We start from the raw sequence: 19,658 nt of genomic DNA on the forward strand, positions 1-19,658 counted from the left end.
ACCCCCCCCCACCCTGACACGGGGAGCAACAAGGGAAGCCAAGTAATTAAAGTCGCAGCCCCCCCAACCCCAGCCCAGCTGGCAGCGCTGCGGCCCTGAGTCAACAGCGCGGGCGCGGGCGAGGGGCTGATTAATAATGAATTAGAACAAATTGGTGGCCGCTCCAGCTAATCCATGTAAATAAGGGCCAGGAGGCAGCAGCCGGGTCTGGGCAAACACACAGCCGCCGGAGATGGGGAACTGTGCTGGCATGGGGGGGATCTGCACGGACCCCCATGAAACCCACCGGGATAACAAGTGGAGGTGGGAAGTGGGGTGGCACCTGCCCCAGCCTTGCCAGGGGGCAAATGCCTCCCCAGGATCAGCCCTGCATTGCAGGATAGGGCCTATCTGAGCCCCCCACTGCTTGGGCTGGCTCCTAGGCCAGGTTCGGGGCCCGGGATGCGGGGGTCACCACCATCGACGACAGGGTCAGGGCAGAGGAACCCCCCTGGGGCCATGGCAGGGCCAGGCTGTCCGGCTGTCCACCCCCGCCCCCGCCCCCTTGTCCATCTGGCTGTCCATCCCCGGACCCTGTCTCTGTCCATTCATCCCCAGACCCCATGCCTGTCCATCTGTCCTGGGGCCCCTGGGTAGCACCTTTGTTGGGGGCAGCTGGATGCTACAAACATTGGGAGCTGTGGGTTTGTGGGGGGAGCAGGGAGCCCGAACATCTGGGCTCCACTCCCTGGCTGCCCTCGGGGGGTTCTGCAGACACCCTCCCCCCCCCGGCTGGGAACACCCCTGCCCTTTGCCCTGTGCATTCAGTGCTGCTGCCCCCCCACCCCCCTCCCCCCATCAGCGCCACCTCCCCAGGCAAGGGGCAAAGTCCCTGAGCTGGGAGCCGGCGCTGAGGCCAGGAGGGTGCCGTGTGTGGCGGGGGGGCACAGGTCAGTGGGGACTGGGGAGGACCCTGGTGGGGTCTGGGGGTGGCCACCACGCGCCATGGCCAAGCGGGTCCTGGTAGCCCTGGCCCTGTGGGCACTGGGAGGCCCGGTGGGGCTGCACCACTTCTACCTAGGCCGGGACAACCACGCGCTGTTGTGGCTGCTCACGTTGGGCGGCTTCGGTGTGGGCTGGCTGGCCGAGCCCTGGTGCCTGCCCGGCTGGGTGGCACAGGCCAATGGGGCCCTGGAGCCGCAGCCTGGCCGCCTGCCCGCCCTGAGCCCCGTACGCTTCCTGGGCCAGGTGGCTGTGGGCACCTACTTCGGGCTGGTGGCGCAGCTGGGCCTGGGCTCCCTGCCCGGCTTCGAACTTGTGGCCCTGCCGCTGGCCGTGGCACTGGGCGTGCACCTGGTGTCCAGTGTGGGCGCGCAGACGGCCAACCTCGGCCACACACTGATAGCCGCCTTCCTGACTGGCCCCATCTTCTCCCACCGCTCCGTGGCTGCGCTGCCTGTCAGCCTGGTGGCCAGCGTGGCGGCCCAGCATCACCGGCGCCGCCGGCCCACCCCGCAGCCCCGCCAGCCTCTGGGCGCCCGGCTCTACCGCCTGGGCCTGGCCGGCTTGGCCTTCACTGCTCCTCTGGTCTATGGGGCCCTGAGCCACACGACCGCTACTGCTGGGCGCGTGGCCGAGGCCGTGGGCACCGCACTGGGCTGGCTCGAGGTCGTTCCAGCTGCCGGCCGGCTGCTGGGGCGGGCACTGCTGATGCCCCTTCGGCTGCTGATGAGCACCGAGTGGGGGAAAAGCCACGAGTTCGTGCAAAGCTTTCACTACCTGCAGCAGCAGCAGGCGTACGAGGTAGGGGGGCAATGGGGTAGGAGGGCAACAGGGTGCCGGGAGCAGAGGGGGGAGGTCCAGTGATGCCACCCAGGCAGCCCAAACTCCTGGGTTCTGCCCCTGGCTTTGGGAGCAGAGGGAGTGAGGGCCCCCTTGCTCTGTCCGGTGGGACCACCCAGGAAGGGGGTTGGGTGGGCACCCCTGAGAAGGAGCCCCCAGTCTGATGGGTGGCCGCTCCTCCTTGCTCGCAGGTGCTGGGGCTGCCGGACGGGGCGCCCGCCGAGGATGTGCACCGGAGCTACCGGGAACTGGTGAAGCTGTGGCACCCCGACCGCAACCAGCACCGTGTGCAGGAGGCCGAGCGGCGCTTTATTGAGGTGCAAGATGCCTACGAGGTCCTCACACGGGCCCGGAGGACCCGGCCGGGGTGATGTGCTGCCAGCTCCCCTCGCCCCTTTGCAGGGGGGGAGCAGGGGGCAGCCCCCAGGACACCTGGGTTCTGTGGATCCAGCCACTTCCTCTCTCTGACACTGGGAGACTTGGGGTCCGGCTGGCACGCGTTCTGGTGGAAGCCTCATCTGGGTCCACGTCCTCCTTAAGCAGCTGGTTGCAGCAGCCTGGAGGTGAGAGCGGCAGCAGGAGCAAGGCATTGTGGGATGCCTGGAGGACCAGGGAACATACGTTTCCATGCAAGGATGCTTCTTGCTTCTCTGGTGTGATTTAAACCAGGTTAACGGACACCCATGGGTCCACTCCGGGTTCAAATGGCATGTGCGTGCCCTGGGCGTCCCTGTCTGCAGCGCTCTGCACATGTGTGTGCACAGGTGTGCAAATACATTGTCACCAGTGTGCACACACACACACACACACGTGTCCATATACATGCATTCTCACAAATATACACAAGTATGTGCACACATGAGAATGCATGCATACATGTGCACACACGTGTGTGTGTGCGTGTGTGTGTGGACTCGCAGGTGAGTGCATGTGCACTCTGTCTTCCTGCCCTCCCTGCTTGTTTGGCGTTACTTCGGCAGGCCGGGAACAGGTTCCAGCCCCAGCTGCAACGCGGGGCCTGGGGGCGCTGGGCCTGGGAACCTGGCCGTCATGCAGATCCAGAGCAATAAAGCCCTTTGGGCCATGAGACTCATGGGTGTGAAGTCTCCGTTGTCCGGTGGGGCCAGTAAGTGTCGGCATGTGCCTGCATTGGCGGGGTGCACGGGAGGTGGGGGGAGGGGGAAATGCACATATGCATGTGTAGGCAAGGGTGTGAGTATGCATGTATGTGTGTATGTGCATGCATGTGGTATGCACATGTGAATGCGTGCATGTGTGTATGCACACTTGTATTCACAGGTGTGCAAATGCATGTGTGTATGCACACATGCTAATGGGTGTTTGCATATGTGTGCGCACGTGTGCATGCACAGGTGTGCATATGCTTCTATGTGTGTGCATGCATGTGTGGAGACGCAGGTGACAATGCCTGCATGCATGCATTTGTGCACAAACGTATGCAGACTTGTGTGAATGTGTGTATGCACGGGTGTACAAATACCTGTGCGCAGGTTTTGATCCAGGGCTGGACTGGATGGTCTCTTCAGGTCCCTTCCAGCCTTACTTCTCTTATCACCTGTGCACGTGTGACAACGTGTATATGCGCGTGTATGTGCACGCACGTGTGTTTGTACGCGTGACAATGCATGTGTTGGCTACAGTGCACGCACGTGTGTGTGCACGCGTAACAATGTATGCCCGCACGTGTCCGCACGGGTCAGGCCGCCGCCCGGGGGCGCCAACGCACCCAGGGCCGCTGGCACTTCGGCACTTTCCGGAAGGGACTCGGCTATTTCCGCCCCCTGCAAGCAGCTCTCGGCAATTTCCGGCTCCATTCGGCTACTACGCCCCGCCCACCTCGGGTCTGAGGTGCTGCGTGATTGGTTCTCTGCCAGGCTCTGGCCACACCCCTTGGCAGGGCGAGCCCTCGCGCCCTCATTGGCCGGCGTGCTCCGCTCGCCCATTGGCTGCAGGGCTGCCTCGCGCCTCGTCCACTCCTATTGGCCGGGGAGGTCCAGTCGGCGCTTCTCATTGGCGGCGAGGCCTCGGGGCCCTCCCCGCGGTTGGCAGCGGTGCCGTCGCGCGGGGCTGCGGGTCTCCCGCCCCCCATTGGCTGCCTCGTCTCGGCCCGGCGGGGCCCTCGCACCCCATTGGCTGGCGGCGCTCGGGGGTTCAGGCCTGGCCCGGGCCCCCGCCCCCTCCTGGAGCATCGCGGCGGCCTGAGGTGAGGGGGGGGCTCGGCCCGGCCCCGGGGCGCGCGGCGGACGGGGGGGCCCGGGGCCGCCCCCCCCCGGTGAGTCCGCGGGGAGTAGGGGGTTGGGGAGGGGCCGGGAATGGGAGTCATGAGGGGGTTTGGGGCAGTGACGACTGGGGGGAGGGCCTTGGGGGTTGGGGCAGTGGGGGAGGGGCAGGGGAGGGGTCATAGGGGTGGGGAGGGGTCGCGGGGGTTGGGGGGCTGGTGGGGAGGGGACAGTGGGGGGCATGGGGGAGGGGCAGGGGCGTGGCTGAAAGGGGCAGCAGGTAAGTGGGGGCAGGGAGGCGGTGCGGGGGCGGGTATTGGGGTAACAGGGACAGCGGCGTGGGGCTGGGCAGGGCCCTGGGGAGAAGGGTCTGGCTGAGAGCCACGGCAGGCGCAGGGGAAGCCGGCGGGGGGTGCTGAGCGGGGGTGGCTCGGGGGCTCCGTGGCCAGGGTTGGGGGGTAGAAAGCTGGGGCTTGAGGGGCGAGTGGGTTCCCAGCATGGCCGGTGCCTCCTGCTTCCACCCCAGGCTATGCCCACATCTCCCCCTACCCCTCCCTGCCCCCTGCCCTTGCAGGCTCTCCCCCCCCCCCCCCCGCCTGGTCAGGGTGGGTCTGCGTAATTCCCTCAGGCCGAGCCCCAGTCCCCGTCGGGGCCTCTAGGTGCTACTGTAGTACAGAGAATGAGCAAGTGGGCATGAGGCAGCAGGAATCTGGGGATGGTGGAAGCAGGAAGCAGGCGGGACTGTGAGGAGGGGAACGGGCACAACATAAGCACGGCAGGGTTTAGCCAGGATTTCCTCCGAGGAGGGGGGAGGGGTATGAACCTGGCCTAGGTGCCCCAGCGGTGGGGCCGAGTCCAGCAGCTGGTCCTAGCTTGGCCCTCCCCCTGCTTGCTCTCAGAGGGGTTTGTCTACAGGAGTCTGCTGAGAAATCGCCTGGGGCAGTGCGGGAGCCGTTCTGCCTGAACCCCCTGCGGGCTTAGCTTGTGTCCTGCACCCCGCTCCTCTTCACCATGTAGATTCATTCACTTCCAGAGTGACCGGAAATAGCCCCTCTGGATGCAAAACCACGTGAAGAGCTGGTGTGGACCGGCAAGTCCACACGGATGGGTCCTTGGGGGTGGTAGTATGTGAAGAAAGAAGCTTTGTTCTGCAAGTCTTATATTGAGGGGCTGTGATTAGCCCTGTTTCCAGGTGAAGTGGAAGGAACTGCTCCCCAAGTGCTTGCTCGCACCCCCTCCTCTGCTAGGCTGCTGCTGCTATCTCGAAGGCTTGTAGATGTGCAGAGATGAAGAAGAGTCAGCTCTTCCCCTTCCTGGCAGGAGGTGACCCCTTCACAGGCTCTGTCTCCCTTTTTTTTAAATAATTAGCTATTTGCAAATGTCAGGGACAAGGTCCAAACCAGACCAGGCAGCCGGATGAGGGACCTTCTGCGATCCTCTTAGTTGTAAACGAGAGGAAAGCCGAGACAGGAAGTAAGCAGAACATCTGTAAGTCTTTCAGGGCTTTTCCTCCAGGAATGTAACGCACACCTGTTCTGGCAGTGCTGTGCACGCATCTGGCATCAGGCTGTACACGTGCATCTTCTTACATTTGCACATTTTTTTCCTTCATAGCCACCTTTGGTCCATCGTAGCGAGCAAGTCACATGTTGCAAGCAACCCTGCGCTTATCCTCTCCATTTCCCTGTTAGTGGAGAAGAGAGTTTCCTGTGCCTGTCAGTCATGTCAGAAAAGTTTAGCGGGCATCAAGCTGCTCGCGAGTGGCTTGGGGACCTCTGCTCTCTGGTTCCCGAATACCAGATAATCACATGGCACTAAGCTACTTGGATTGCAGTTGTGATCTCCTGTGACTGGCAGCAGTGCTCGCTAATAAGCCGACTTGCTTATGCAGTTATTAAAAGCTCCTTTAAATGTTTTTACAATGAGCTGGCTGCCTCGCATCGCATGTTAATTTTGGCATCAGTGACTAATGTCACTTTCTTTTGGTCTGCCTGTTAATAAGGATTTTAAACAAAGTGTGCAAAGTTAGTGAACTAAGACTATGAAAATGAAAAGTTCTGCCTCATTTCTTTCTGAATATTAATATCCCAATATGTTTAGTCAGTTTAGTCATTGTGTTCCAAGCAGGTGCAGTGCAGTGTAAAGAAGATGTTAGGATCGCGTGTTATTTTTCTTAACTTTTCTCCTTGTCCTTGGAGGTGAGACACGCGTCATTGTACATCTAGAGATTTTATGCTGTTGTGGACATCACCTGCTTTTTCTTTGAAGAAGATCGCTGCTACGAAGCCCTGCCTGGGGAAATGCATTATGATGCTACAGATGAATAAACTTCTAGCATCAGCCTTGGCATAGGCCGTTAAGCTAGCTTCACAATAAACTGAGACAAGGCTGCATGTTCTGTCGTGATATTTGACTCTTAAACACCAGTGGCATTAAGGAAATATTTTTCAAGCATCAGTTGAGGGCCTGAACTAGAGATAGTCCAGTGTACAGTCGGATTTATCTTTTAAATTTAGGAGTAGACGAGTAGGAGGAGAGAAGTCTAGTGCAGCAATGAGAGGCAGCCCTTCTGCAGGTGAAGTAAGAGGTCTTTTGTTGTGTTTTGGTTCTTTAATACCTGATTATTGGAGCTAATATCGCACTTTTTCACCTCTTAAAGGTCTAGTTTAGGAACAGGTCCCATTGGAAAGATTACTAGGCCCTGGAGCTTGCTTCTCTTCACACCAAGTAGATTAAAAGGCAAACAGTTCAGCTTCGGTGCTTTTTTGGTTTCCTACTGAACTATCTTTGGTAATATAGTTAATATTGGACAGCTGGGCGGGGGGGAGTAACTACTGAACATTTGCTGATGCAGGTCTTAACAGAGGCCTTAGTAATTTCAAGTGGTAGGCAGGCAAGATTATGTTTTTCAGCTGAAAATTTCAATGAAAAGTTTTATATTTGTTTGAAATTTTCACCTGAAAATACCAACTTTACTGAAATGTGTCTTCTGGCAAAGCTCACCCCCCCCCCTTTAACTTGCATTTCAAAACAAAAAAATCAAGGCTGACCTCTTCTGCTGACACTTCTGTTTTATCCACATTTCAGTTGAGATGGACGCTTTTCAGCCAGACAGTCATTTAGTAGGGGCGGGAGTGAGAGGAAGGGGCCCCTGCAGCAGCGTAAGGTCCCCAGGGGTTTGTTTCAGAATTTGTGGAAGTAAAGGACTGTGGTCGCTCTTCTTTCAGTTCTGCTCGTATACCTGAATCCTGGCTTTTTGCTCTAGTTCAGCAGAAACTACTGGTTATGCATGGGAAGAGGTTCAGACAGGATTGACACACACGGCTCCTTCATGCCAATGGCTTGTTTCAGGCAACTTTGCCGGTATAAAGAGCTAGGCATGAATTACTGCACTAATTACTTGCATAGTATTTGTGATGATTAAATAGCATTTGTGGCAGTAATAGCTTCTTGTCCTCTCTTGTATTCGTGCCATTTGAAAGCCATCGCATTTCATTTATTTTTATTTTCTAAACTAGTAAAAACGTGCATACCTAACTCTGACTTTGAAACCCCAGCTACTGAGAGGTAATGCAAAAGGCTTTCAGCTAATTTCTCGTGCATCGCCAATGTATTGCAGTGCTAGCGTCTGCTTGAGGCGCTGTAGTTATCGGTTTGCAGCCCAAGCCTCGTTTCAAGGGGAGTGGACTGGTGTGTGGGTGGGTTTTTTTTAACTGTCGTTTACTCTTCAAGAGGTCTTTAAATATTTTATGATTTTGCAGAGCTGTTCTGCAAGCCCTGAGCAAACAGGGCTCCTGGGCTTCAGGCAGAGGGAGATGTTGGAGTGGGAACCTGCCAGGCAAGGAGGGTGGGGCAGAGACTTGTGACCTTTAACTCCTTTATAAAGTATAGAAGTGACCTTTTTATTTTAAACTGTTCAGTGGATTCTCCCCCTCCCTCCAATTTAAAAGTTCAAGTCCTGTTTATTTAGGGACATTCAATAATAGACCTTCAATAATTATAATAATAACAGACATTCAGTAATTCAACTCTCATTCTATTAAGGTGATGTCATGACAGCCAAGACTGTGAAAGCTGAACAAGTGAAGGGGGGAGATTTCTACTGGGAGTACTTGCTGTTTTATTTTTTCTATTAATTCCTCTTTACCTTAGGGAGAGCTTCTTAAACATTCACTATCTTCACCCCTTCAACTTAGATGTGAGACACTACAGCCTACTTCTCCCGAGACCCACCCACCCCCTCCGTAAGTCCATTATGTCTTTTCCTTACCTCTTCTTTTTTTTATTCCTTTTCAAAAGTTGAGGTCTTTCTTTAAATAATATATTTTAAAAGGCCCAATCGGGCAAAAGTTCATTTTCTTAACATACAAACACAAATGTATTTGCAAGTCGCCTTCAAATGGAAATCTTCTTCTCTTTTGTCTTTCAAATCCAGGAAGATATCCAGAAGTAATCATTTTTGCCTTAAATAGCATGCCTACATGTAGAAAGAAACTCATGCAACCGAAACCTCCTATTCATTATTACCTACGCTGTGTGGAGGGGCTGTTTGTGAAGCTTGATGTTTTCAGAGAGGTTTGAGCTCTGTAGAAGGCAAAGCATTAGGGGACATTTGCCGTAGGAGGTTGGAAATTAGGATAGAGCTTATGGTGGTAGCTGTTTCCCTCGACGTAGCCCAGAAGACTTGCCTGAGGTTGCACACAGCTACAGGCCAGCGTGTGCTTAGAGCATCACGGCTGTCTGCGAAAAATGCTAAAACATCACCAAGAAACAATTTCTCCTTCCGTGCAAGTTAGGAGCTTACGTACTTCTCTCGTTTTACTCAGCTTCCCGGTCTCTCTTCTTGACTTCCCCGTCCGTCCGTTTTGTGTGCAGCGTCTGTTGGTGTATCTCTGATTTGGCCAAATTGTTCTTCCAGCCAAGCTGGGCTGGAGGCAGACCCGTCCGAGACTGGCTGTTCGTGTGGAAGGCCTGTATGGCTCACTTCACCAGTGTGGACCAAATGGTGGAAGAGAGCATTTTACTGCCCTACATAGGAATAGCTGACAGCAAATGCTGCTGCTCTGTGCAGGCACTTCTCTTTATAATCACTGATCTTTACAACGGGTCCACATTATCCCTGCTTTGCAGGAGGCGCGAGGACATGAAGGGTCTTGCTGGCTGTCACGTGTCACTTCAGGGGCTGAGCTGGGGTTAGGTCTCCAGGGGCTGGTGCTTCCAGGTCTGTGCTTATTTACCAGGCTTCAGCTTTTGTGTAAATACTGAAAAGCTTAGAGGGATGGTTTTGAACTCCTTGGATGGGTTCATTACAGTTAGGCATTGGGAACACAGTATAACTTGGCATTCTCTAACACAGCCTACTGGTGGGGAAATACAATGGTGGTCTCTTTTTTTTTTTTTTATATATATATATTTTTTTTTCTGCTCGGTACTGCATGCACGCAGGTTCGTGCATGCACAGCTTATGGGGTGCTTGTTATAAACAATATTCCTGCAAGGTGCAGGAATAGTCTGTGTTCTGAAGTGTTTATTTTTGCTGCTCCAAGTTGCAGATCCATATAAAATTAGACTGTAAGAGGTACATGCTTCAGAATATCTAATGTCTTGGATCGTGCTCTGCATGCTGCATTCACTGGAAGAACAATAAAGGTGTAGATTTAAGGAGAATATAGACAGCTAATTATCTCTGTAGTTAAATATTCATTTCATTCTTGTACAAAATAATTAACCTGTTAGAGCATGATGGGGAAATCCTGAAAGAAGGTTTGAATGTGATAGTAGGCAATTAACGTTTCTTAAGGACTAAAATGATTCTTTTGTACAATATGATTTTACTCTGCTTTTCCCAGTTGCATCAAAGGATTAGTCTAAGCTAGGAAAAGAAGCTGCTTTATGCAAATAGATTCTGCTGGGGTCATTAATGGTAGACTTTTTTTTTTTCCAGACCTGTGCTCAGAAAACCAAGGAGGCCAGAGTGCAGGTGTGATATAGAGCACTGGGTATTAAATGTTCCATTGTTCTCTGAAAGGAGCTTCTGAAAACTGATTTATAGATTCAAAAATCGCATACAAGCCTGGTTTTCTTCCAGCTCTTACAATTGTGTGGCATGTTCTGTTCTTCGCTGACTGAAGATGCTGAACCCAACCTGCTGTTATCCAGATACGGGGCCTATTCAGTTTTGTGCGTGATAGAACCGCTAGACAACGAACAAAGTTTAAAGCTGTCGTAGTCTCCAAACAGGGCGATTGGGGCTTGTATTGAGCTTTAATGACTCTGGGTGTTTTGTTTCTTCTGCTCTGCCATGGCTTATTAGCAACTGCTTAAAAAGCAGGTAACATCAAGACCTCAGCTCGGCTGAAAGGCCTCATACCCAGAGCTTCCATGGAGGGCCGTACAAGAGGACTTGCACCTGCACCCAGAGGGGGACTGTTTGAGGGTCTGAGCAGTCTTTACTAGTCTTGGTGGTTTGTACCTTGGTGGTTTTGCACAGAGGCAAAACCATGCACTTCTACATGGTTAAGAGACTCCACAAATCTGTAGGTTAATATGGGGCATTTTTAAAACATGATATTTTAATTGAGCCTTCATTTGGTGCTGGATGGAGAGTGGCACAAGTCAGGCTGGCCAAAAACGTCTTGGGGCTCTGCGCCCTCTGCTCGTTCTAGGAACCCTAGAATTGAGGATGCGAGAGCGATCATAAACCACCAATTGAGAGATTTTTCTTTTTGCAGGCACATTGTAGTGCGCGTGGAATCGCACATGCTTGATCAACAGGATTAAAATAACTTGATAAGGGACTACTTTACTCAAAAGCCAATTAGGCAGGTGCTGCTGAGCCACATGAGCAATGTTTAAGCTCAGGGGGGAAGAAAGCCGCTCCACAACTTATGTGAAATCCTTGAATCAAAATGATAAAAATGTTAAGTAGTAGATTTATTTTCCAGTACTCGGGATTTCAGCAGGAGAAGCAACTTTCACAGGGCACCCAAGCAAAACTGTCACTAGTTACACCCCACCCCCCCCCTTCCCAGAAAACAGTAGATAAAATAATTAGTTGTAGAAATGGAGTGAAAAATTTAATCTGGACATCATTATTTGGCAGAATATCCTTAGCATTATGGGTCAGATTTTTAAGTCAGTCCCTCCTTTATTCCTTTGTTTCTAGTAACTTGAAAATATCTTTCTGTTCATTGTATTACATTTGGAAAACATTCATGTTCAAGCTATATGGTTTTTTTTTTAACATGTTATTTTATACCATCAGCTAGGTGACTGCACAGCTCTGGGAATTATTTAATTGCTACAGCAGGGCCAGAAAAAAGGAGTGTGTGTGGGAAGGGGAGAGGGGGGTGTTCCTGTTTAAGTTGTAGGTTTAAATTTAATAATGGAATTTTTTAAGCCCCAATAAATGAATATTTCTCTCTGGTGTTTATAGAATGCATAATGCATTATAGAAGACATTGCACTCTTGCTTTTCTGCAGGTTTTTTAATTAATTTTTAATTCGTTAGCCCATGGTTACTTATCCTGGAATTTAAGGAGGTGTTTTTCCCCGCTCAGTTTTTAGGGAAAAAAATGCATTCTTTTTCAAATTTAAACAGTATATTTATGCAGATGTAGCTGACCCTTGTGTCGAACAACCATGTTGCAGAGTTTTCAGTCTGATGAGTTCCTTGCAAGGCTTCTGGTTAAGGAGGTCGCACAATTTTGTGAAACTGAATCTGAACGTAGGCCAAGGTTGTCTCAGACTGTCCAGCCCACGCCTTCCCCCTGACAATTTCATTTGGTGAAGCAGTATTGATTCCATCTTCAAACAGTCTGTGTTGGCCTCCAGATGTGTTATTGGATGCATCTTTGCTCTGTAACTAGGAAATCATTTATGTACAATAGCTAGGCTTAACCATTGCTTGGCAGAAAACAATTTCTTGTTGCCGATAAAAGCCCGTGTATTTTTTCCCAGACTTAATTTTTGTACTTACTCTCACTTGTAACGTGGATAAAATTTAATCTCGTGCTTTGAAATGCTCTGATCAAAGGAGCTAGAGAAGAGCCAGGTTCCACAGGCTTTTTGGGAGGTTTTTTTTTATGTATTGTGGCTAAATTTTGGTCTAAATGAGATGCGCCTTTTAGTTATTTTCTGTCCATGAATTATCACCTGCAAACTCCTCACAACCTAAAGTACATTTAAAAATCTAGCTGTGAAAAATCTAAATGAATTTAATTGGGGAAAGCATCGTATTTGTTTGTTTAAAACCAACCTTATGTTTTTCACAGGCTTCCTGGATCACAGGAAGTTTTTGCACATGTTTTGTGTCAGCATTTACTTTTTATAGAGAGGAGGCTTGTTCATTTACAGCTCTGCTCTTGAAGGAGCCTACAAAATACATGTTAGAGGTCTAGTTCTGACTGCAGGTGGGTGCACGTGGCACTTCCTCCTTCTGAGCTGGTCGTCTCCAGAAAAGACATCGTCTCGAAACCCAGGAGAATTCTGTTTGAGTATTTGTAGCAGCAAGATCCTGGGCTCATGTCCTGTGTACTTCCTGCTTACACGCAGGCAGCACACAGGCAGGAGGGAGGGGACATGAAACTTGCATGTCATCAGACGATCCAAAGCACATCTGCTCTCCGAGCAGCAGCAGTGTCCCCTGGTGCAGCAGGTTTCCTGAAGGTGCTGACGGCAGGGGAAGGCGGAGGCAGCGTTCAGCGCTATCTGGGTGTCAAAGGTTCGAGCCCTCGCTCTGTGTCCCGGCTGTTGCAAGGATCTCGCTTGTGTTGTGAAAAGTTTTAAGATGCTACGGTGTTGCGGGGTGTGCGCTTCCAGGTACTAAGTGTGAACAGAGGAACGATTTTGTTCCAAAGGCTGATCAGGGTACGAGCTTATGCATGGGCTAGTCGTCCAAGAACTCAGTTTACAGGCGAAGAGCGCTTGTGTTTGCAGTTTGCAGCTCACAGTGAGTATGCTGGATTCGTGCAGCTTCTCTCTCCTGCTTTCCCGGAGCTTGTGTTGCGTGTTTGAGTTACGTGATTAGGTCTAACAATATTTTGAACACTTGCATACTTCAGTTGGCACTGTTTTCATTGTACCAAACCCTCCATTTATAACTCAGAATATTTGGTGGGAGCGCCTGTGTTATGGGAATTGTGCTTCTGGCCGGTGTCAGTAGTTTCTTGTATCACGTTAGTGTTGCTGCATTCCCTACGCTTGTAATCTATACCCTGGGAATGCCTCTAGAATCCATTCCTGATGAGGAGAGTTACTGTTCGCTCCTAATTATCCGATATACTTGAGCCATACAGTTTTCTTTCTAAACGATGAAACAGCAATTTCAGTGTCATTCTAGAGCGTGCTGGTTCCAGCAGGAATCCAAGTGCCCTTCAGACCGTTCATACCGTTGGTTTTTGTTGGTTAGGAATCAATATTTTTTGTAAAAAAACACCCAATCTATATATTGAAATAACTGTGTCCATGGTCCTACATTTTATTCTGAACGTGGCTTTAATGCTTTACAGAGAAGGCTGGTTTGGCACAGCTCCACTGGCTATTTTTCTCGAGCAGAGAGGTCACTATTGTTCTCTTATTTTGCATCCTGTTCTTGGTTTCACCTGTTGTTCTGCCTGACACGGCAAAAACAGCAGGCGTTTTCTTTCTCAGCTGTACATAGGATTTTTAAATTGCTCTCCGCATGTATGTTGTTACAGTGCTTCCGCTAATTAGTGCAGGAACGTCACATGTATGTGGAGGTCAGCTTAAAAAATACCTATGAAAAGCTGAGACAGAACAGCCCCTGCTTTCCTTGGAGTACAAGAACTAAAATGGAAAATCTTCATTGGGGGAAACCCAATCCCTGACTGATTGATTGTTTTTCAGTGCCTTTTTAAAGAAACGCAAATTTTATTTTTCCAAAGCACAAGAGAGGAAAGAGTTCGGTGACCTGGGTGAGTTCCTGTATACCCACATGGCTAATACAGCAGGAGTTTTCTAACTCATTTCCATTTTCTTTTCTTTTCTTTTTTCTTTCAGATCGTGTTGAAAGGACAGTCCAAACTGCTGCAGTCAGGCTTCCTGACAAGAAGTTGCTTTTGAGAGGAAGGAGCGATAGTGCTTTGCTGTCTTGTCAGCAGAATTTCTGACAACTCTAGACCCCATTTGCCCTCACAGCTGGGATTTTACCATCCCAAAACAGATATTTGCCACTTCCTGCTTTGATACAAGACAACGTGTGAATTGCAGCTGCCAGCTGCATTATTCAAGGGCAAGGACTGCTTCTTTTTAACTGGACATAAAAAACAAACACGCTGGGATGGCCAGGAAACAGAATCAGAAAGGTAAGATCCATGTGAAACGTGACTTGCTCAGAGCCAATAAATATAAGTATTGATTGTGAAGCCATCAGTTAGGAAAATAGAGTATTGTTCTCCCCAAACTCACTCAAGTATGACAATGCAGTGGGGCAGCACTTCATGGGATCCAGGTAGTTCATGTCCCTGACGGCATCAGACTCCAGGCAGAGCCAGTGTGATGTGAATATCGCACTGCTTAGAAATAACACCAGAGAGTTTGTCCGATTGTTTTGGGTCTGCAATACCAACGCTCTTTTGCTGGGATATAATTAACACCAATGCAACGTTCTCTTCCTCTTGCCAGTTTGAGTTTGAAGCAATGTCCAGACCACATAGTGAACTTAATGAAGCGTTTAGACCAATCACTGTTTGGTTGGATGTTCCTATTCACTTGCATAACGAGAAGCAAGCTTATTTCCAACTGAAGCAGCGTGACGCGTTTGCACAGTCTTTACATGCAACTAAAATAGTTGTGGAGACTCACTGTGGTGTGCACCTAACAGTTTCTCAGAGTTAAAGGGATACCAGCTGCTTGAAATCCAATCCTTTCTTTCTTTAAAAAAAGGGTTAACATTCCTGTCTGGCAGTTGGCCTGCCCTCAGATCTCCCTGCCAATTTGCGGGTTGGTTTTTTGTTTTTTGGGTTTTTTTAAATATTGGTCAATATTTTTTTTCAATGCTACGTCCTCTGCTTGCTCTGAAACCAGCTAGACACGGTGTGCTGTCAGATACACAAGGGAAATGGCTTGAAACCCTAGAGAAAGCCTTTTTCCTTACATTTACAGCTTGCACAGGCAGGTGTGGGCCTGCGTAAAGCCCATTGAAAGCAGAGCTCCATGCAGAGGCAAGAGTCCACCTCTGTGTCTCGGATGGCAGGATCGGGGCCTTAAGTTTCAAATAACAACAGTAGGGAAATACTTTCAAACCCAGGCACAGTGCTTTTGTTGGATCATGGCTTTTCAATATATATAATATACACCACTTCCTGCATATGTAGTTAAACCACAATACCACACGTTGTCCAAGAGTCAGGATATCAGCTGAAGTCCCTTCTCCGTGGCAGTGCCCTCCTTCTCAGTTGTACGGTGCTTCATCTGGACCTCCAAGGATCACTTCTGAGAAGAAGAAAATAGGCTAGCTGCTGTACTGGTACTTAAGGGTTAGGAATTATTGCCTAAGTGGTGTTTTCTAGTCCTGTTATTCAAAATGCTGTGCAAATTGTGTGGTGTGCTGAAATTCTAAAGAGGTCCCCAGTTTTGGTTGCTAGTAGCTACCTCCTAGGAATCAGCATGAAACCACCAAATAGTTTCACGTTGACCACTGAACAGATGTCAGAGTTCTGGTCGCCACCGCTCTGCGCTGGATTCCAACCAGAGGCCAGTTGAAATATGACATCTCGGAGCTGAGATCCAAAAGTGCAATAAAAAAGTGGGCCTGTTATTCTCGTAGAATATAGGCTGCTTTGAGGAAAAGGCTTGCTCTCTGTCTGTGGTACTCGAACGCCACAATTTGGCCCTCAGACTTAGCTTCATTTATCAAGCATCATCCTAGGTTTTCAAGTTGGCTGGGCATTATTTGTTCCCAGCAACTAAATTTCAGGAGTGCTCGTCATATAAAGCCTGACAAACTGTTGCAGGCCGAATGGTAGTTCCCCTATTACTTTGGAAGTCCTGGAAGATGCTAATACTGCCTTAATTGTGATGGCATTAGTAAGCTCCACTGTAATTTCTGGAAATTAGTGGCACGATTGAATAGGTGATGGCGGTGAGTGACATCTCATTCACCATTATGAGCTCCCTTGCCATTTTGTGACTGCATGTGTTTGTATCTCTGCAGCAAGATTTGTTTGTATCCAGGAAAACAAAGGTCAACTGAGAAATAAATGACTAACAAGCGTGTGGGGAAAATCAGTCTGATTTGTGAAAATGCTAAAATTGATTAGGGATGAGCTGATGTTTTTGTATGAAGAGAGTGATCCTCGCTAATGGAAGCCTAAAGATCAAATTTTTGTACCATTGTTTGGTACTCTTGGAAGAGTTGATGACTACTGTTCTTCCTTTGAACTTCTTATTTCAAAGTATTGGAGCCAGAACATCTTTATTGAGAAAAACGAGCTTGCTCTCTCTGTCTGAAATATACCTACACAACAACAGCAAAAAATCTACGGAAGACAGCAGCCAATTTGTACTTGGCTGTTAAAATACCCTCTGGTTCTGGTCGTCTATTGCTTGAGGCTGACACCTGTTTAATGAACATCCTGATCCTGCAAACATTTATACACATGCTCCATCCACATTTCATCTGGACTCCTCGTACTGGCCTCAATCCTTAGCTAAACTTTCTCCATGCAGTAGGTTTAGTTCTGTTTGCTCCTGATGGCAAGCTCCTCCAGTCTCAAATCAATACTTGCGCCATACTCTCATCGCTTCTCAAATATCGAGGCATTCTTTTCTCCCTAAACTTCAAATGGACAAAGCCTCTCTAAGGTTAAATCATGAGTATGGCTTGTTTGAAAGGGCAGAGGATGGTGGCAGGGGGCAAACCAATTGAAACCCCCAATCCTGCCTGCTTCCTTATAGATCCCAGACAAATAGGCTTTCCAGTGGTTTGGGCAAGCTACTGAGAGGGCACATCTACACGTGCACATTTACTGCGCAGTAAGTGAAAATTACTGCACGATACAGGCAACGTCTACACACGCACACCTGTACTGTGCCATAAATATAGCAGCTTATGCCGACTTGATCATAAATTTAATACCTGTATCATACAGTTATAAAATGTATGCCTGATTAGTTACTGTGCAGTAACACACATATAGGTGCCTTACTGCTCAGTGTGTCTGGACTGACTTGGGACTAGCTTTAGTTCCAAATCAATCCACGCACAGCATTCCAGCACTTTAACACCTGTACGTATAGACGCTGGTCTAAACTCAGTTACTGTGCAGTAATTTACTGCACAGTAAATGCACATGTAGACCAACCCAGAGTGTAGCAGTCAAGCATAGCGTGTACAGCCACCTAGAACTAGACGAGCTATGAACAGAATGAAGGAATTTTTGGTTGTACACACAACATTTTTAACCTGTTGCTTAGATCCAGCTCATTAAGCAGAGCTAAAATATCGTGTCTTTTCTAGATTCTTATATCCCACATGTGATGCGCCTGTCGCGCAACATGGAACCTGCTTAGCCTGAACATGCACATGGTGCTTTCCTTTCACACACCGCTGACGCATGCAAATGGCCATCTGGTTTAGTTTTGCACCTAATTGTCTCCACATCGTGTGATCCTGTCCTGGGTCCCAAAGCAGTTTCTTCTGCCTCGATCCCTGCACGGCTATCAGGAGTGGAGAGGTATCAAATACATAAATGGAGAGTAGTTCAGGACAGCTGAGTTCACCTCTTTCTTTGAATTAGCATTTGAACCCAGCATAGTCTTTTCTTGCTTGTACACACTGACTTTTAGCTGTATGGTGGGAAAACTACAGGGGCACGTTGCAGAGAGGAAGGGAAGTAGTTACTTATGGGGAAACTTCAGGGAGCTGCAGGTTTGTGGCTTGATGGAAACCCTGAACCCTAGATAAGGGGCCCTGGCTAGGTGCACAGCTAGGTGCTCGCATGGGGAACCTACAGGGGATTGATGAATCTTGAACATGGGCAGGGATAAAAACCTCATGGTTCTGTATTGTTCGGGGTATCGAGGATGGCCACCCTCACCTCTTTGCACTAAGTTAAGATGATGGCCTGCTTGAGCCTATCCTGTCCTGTTTGAGTCCTGACTGAAGCTTCAGTCATACTCTGTTTTATTGTTTGCTTGTAATATTATCGGAGTCAACAGAGATTTCAACTCCTTTATAAAAACCCTGGTCAGGAAAGGGATATTTTTATGCTCTGGCATGCTTAGGAGTTCCTTTTTCCTCCAACCCCGCACCCCCATCCTTGGCTTTCTAATAGAGTGTCAGCGAGGACTATTGAAAGATTTGTAATAGGATCTATAACTATTTTTAATAATGCAGCAGTTTTGAAACCAAATCAGATGCCCACCTGTTTCTTTCATTGAAGCGCCACAGAGCAGAGGAATCACCCAAACTATCCAAAGGGCTATTTTAAAAATCTTGTGAAAGCATGCATGCAAAGTGCAGGCAGAGAGGCACTTTGTACTCTTGGAAGATTGCTGAATTATTTAGAGCTTCTTTTACTGAAAGACATGCTGCAAAGAAACCAGTCCAGCCTCTTGTCCAGTCATATCATCCATCTCCATTTGCAGTGTAACTTCTTGGGTCCAGATGTAGGACCGTCTTTGGCTTATACTGAATGTTTCAGTTCAACTTGTGACTAATTTATTCCCGGTGGAACTGTTTAGGATTCAAAGGAAAAACGCTTTCAGTGGCGCTAACTGTCTGGGTAAATATTTTGAATAGTTAGGTGGTTCTGCTGATTCACTGCGGTCTGAAGTAATAGATTTTTTTTCATTATTATTATTTAATGTCAAGGTCCTTCTTTCCCCTTCCTTTTTCAGTCTGCCCTTGCTAAAGTGTTCTGCTCTGTACTTTCTCATCAGGTGGAAATGCAGAGCAGGAATGCTAGAGGCAGGTTTGTCAGCAGAGCTGCTGTTCCAGTGCATTTATCCAGGAAATGCTCTTAAAAATGTGTGGGTACCCCCCACCATTATTTTTTTTTTTCTTGTCTGGACCTTCGTTGTGGTCAAAACAACTTTTCTAATTGCCAGCTTTACGAACCTGAAATGGTGAACAGGGTGATTCAGCAGTCTTCTGCCTCTGATGGGGACAGTAGGTTTTGTAGCTCAGAACTTTGCTGGTAGTTTTGGTGCTCAACATACAAGGCACAGAGGATTCGGGGGGTGGGGGTTTGTAGTTGATAAGTATAAATGTGTGGCTTGTTAGCAAAATTATGGGATCAGACACGAAGGGCTGCTGTACGAAGCTGGTAGACAAAGGAAGAAAGTACTGTGTTGGTGGTTTTTAGACTATAACCCAGCTCTCTTTGAGTGTCAATGATCTTTTCTTTAGAAAAGCCACTTTCTGAAAAGGCACAAATTTAATTTAAGTTGTCTTCTCTTTTGCATGTGCATATGGGAACTGTACAGAGCAGAGTAAAAAATCTGCAGTTCCAATGATCCTAAAGGGTTATTTCTTACCCATCAGCCAGGGGAACGCAGCAGGGTTTCTAGCTTTTCTTGCTGCGTTACTTCCTTATTGAAAGCGATAGGCAGGGCTCAGGTTATACTGCCAGC

The 19,658-nt window shown here is 49.0% G+C and overlaps 2 protein-coding genes across 8 annotated transcripts in view; both read left to right on the top strand.

Annotated features, from left to right (window-relative positions):
* The first annotated feature begins 943 nt into the window (after window positions 1–943).
* DNAJC22 (DnaJ heat shock protein family (Hsp40) member C22) lies at window positions 944–2,914 on the top strand. Of its 2 annotated transcripts, XM_059719312.1 has the most exons (4): window positions 960–1,782; window positions 2,013–2,138; window positions 2,365–2,384; window positions 2,491–2,914. In XM_059719312.1, exons 1-4 carry the CDS (start codon window positions 985–987, stop codon window positions 2,681–2,683), a joined length of 1,137 nt encoding a protein of 378 aa, XP_059575295.1. In that variant the 5' UTR covers window positions 960–984; the 3' UTR covers window positions 2,684–2,914. The 2 variants fall into 2 exon arrangements, with proteins under 2 accessions (XP_019338502.2, XP_059575295.1); XM_019482957.2 differs by having other exon boundaries at window positions 944–1,782; window positions 2,365–2,658.
* Window positions 2,915–3,952: 1,038 nt separating this feature from the next.
* The window catches only part of SPATS2 (spermatogenesis associated serine rich 2), a 37,751-nt gene continuing 22,045 nt past the window's right edge, over window positions 3,953–19,658 (top strand). The window contains exons 1-3 of one of the 6 annotated variants that reach the window (XM_059719286.1): window positions 3,958–4,045; window positions 8,214–8,305; window positions 14,082–14,386. In XM_059719286.1, coding sequence (XP_059575269.1) covers window positions 14,362–14,386 — 25 coding nt within the window. In that variant the 5' untranslated portion in view covers window positions 3,958–4,045; window positions 8,214–8,305; window positions 14,082–14,361. Of the gene's footprint in view, window positions 4,115–8,213; window positions 8,306–12,775; window positions 12,882–14,081; window positions 14,387–19,658 lie in introns of those variants that run through there. The other 5 variants (XM_059719289.1, XM_059719285.1, XM_059719288.1 and 2 more) reach the window with 5 other exon arrangements.

The sequence above is a fragment of the Alligator mississippiensis genome, chromosome 15 (assembly GCF_030867095.1).
Source record: "Alligator mississippiensis isolate rAllMis1 chromosome 15, rAllMis1, whole genome shotgun sequence".
In the NCBI taxonomy this organism is placed as follows: domain Eukaryota; kingdom Metazoa; phylum Chordata; order Crocodylia; family Alligatoridae; genus Alligator; species Alligator mississippiensis.

Coding starts and splice junctions, on each gene's coding strand:
- DNAJC22 (XM_059719312.1), top strand. CDS start 985: ATGGCCAAGCGGGTCCTGGTAGCCCTGGCCCTGTGGGCACTGGGAGGC. Junction 1,783..2,012: donor AGCAGCAGCAGGCGTACGAG/GTAGGGGGGCAA, acceptor CCTTGCTCGCAG/GTGCTGGGGCTGCCGGACGG. Junction 2,385..2,490: donor CTGGTTGCAGCAGCCTGGAG/GTGAGAGCGGCA, acceptor GATTTAAACCAG/GTTAACGGACACCCATGGGT.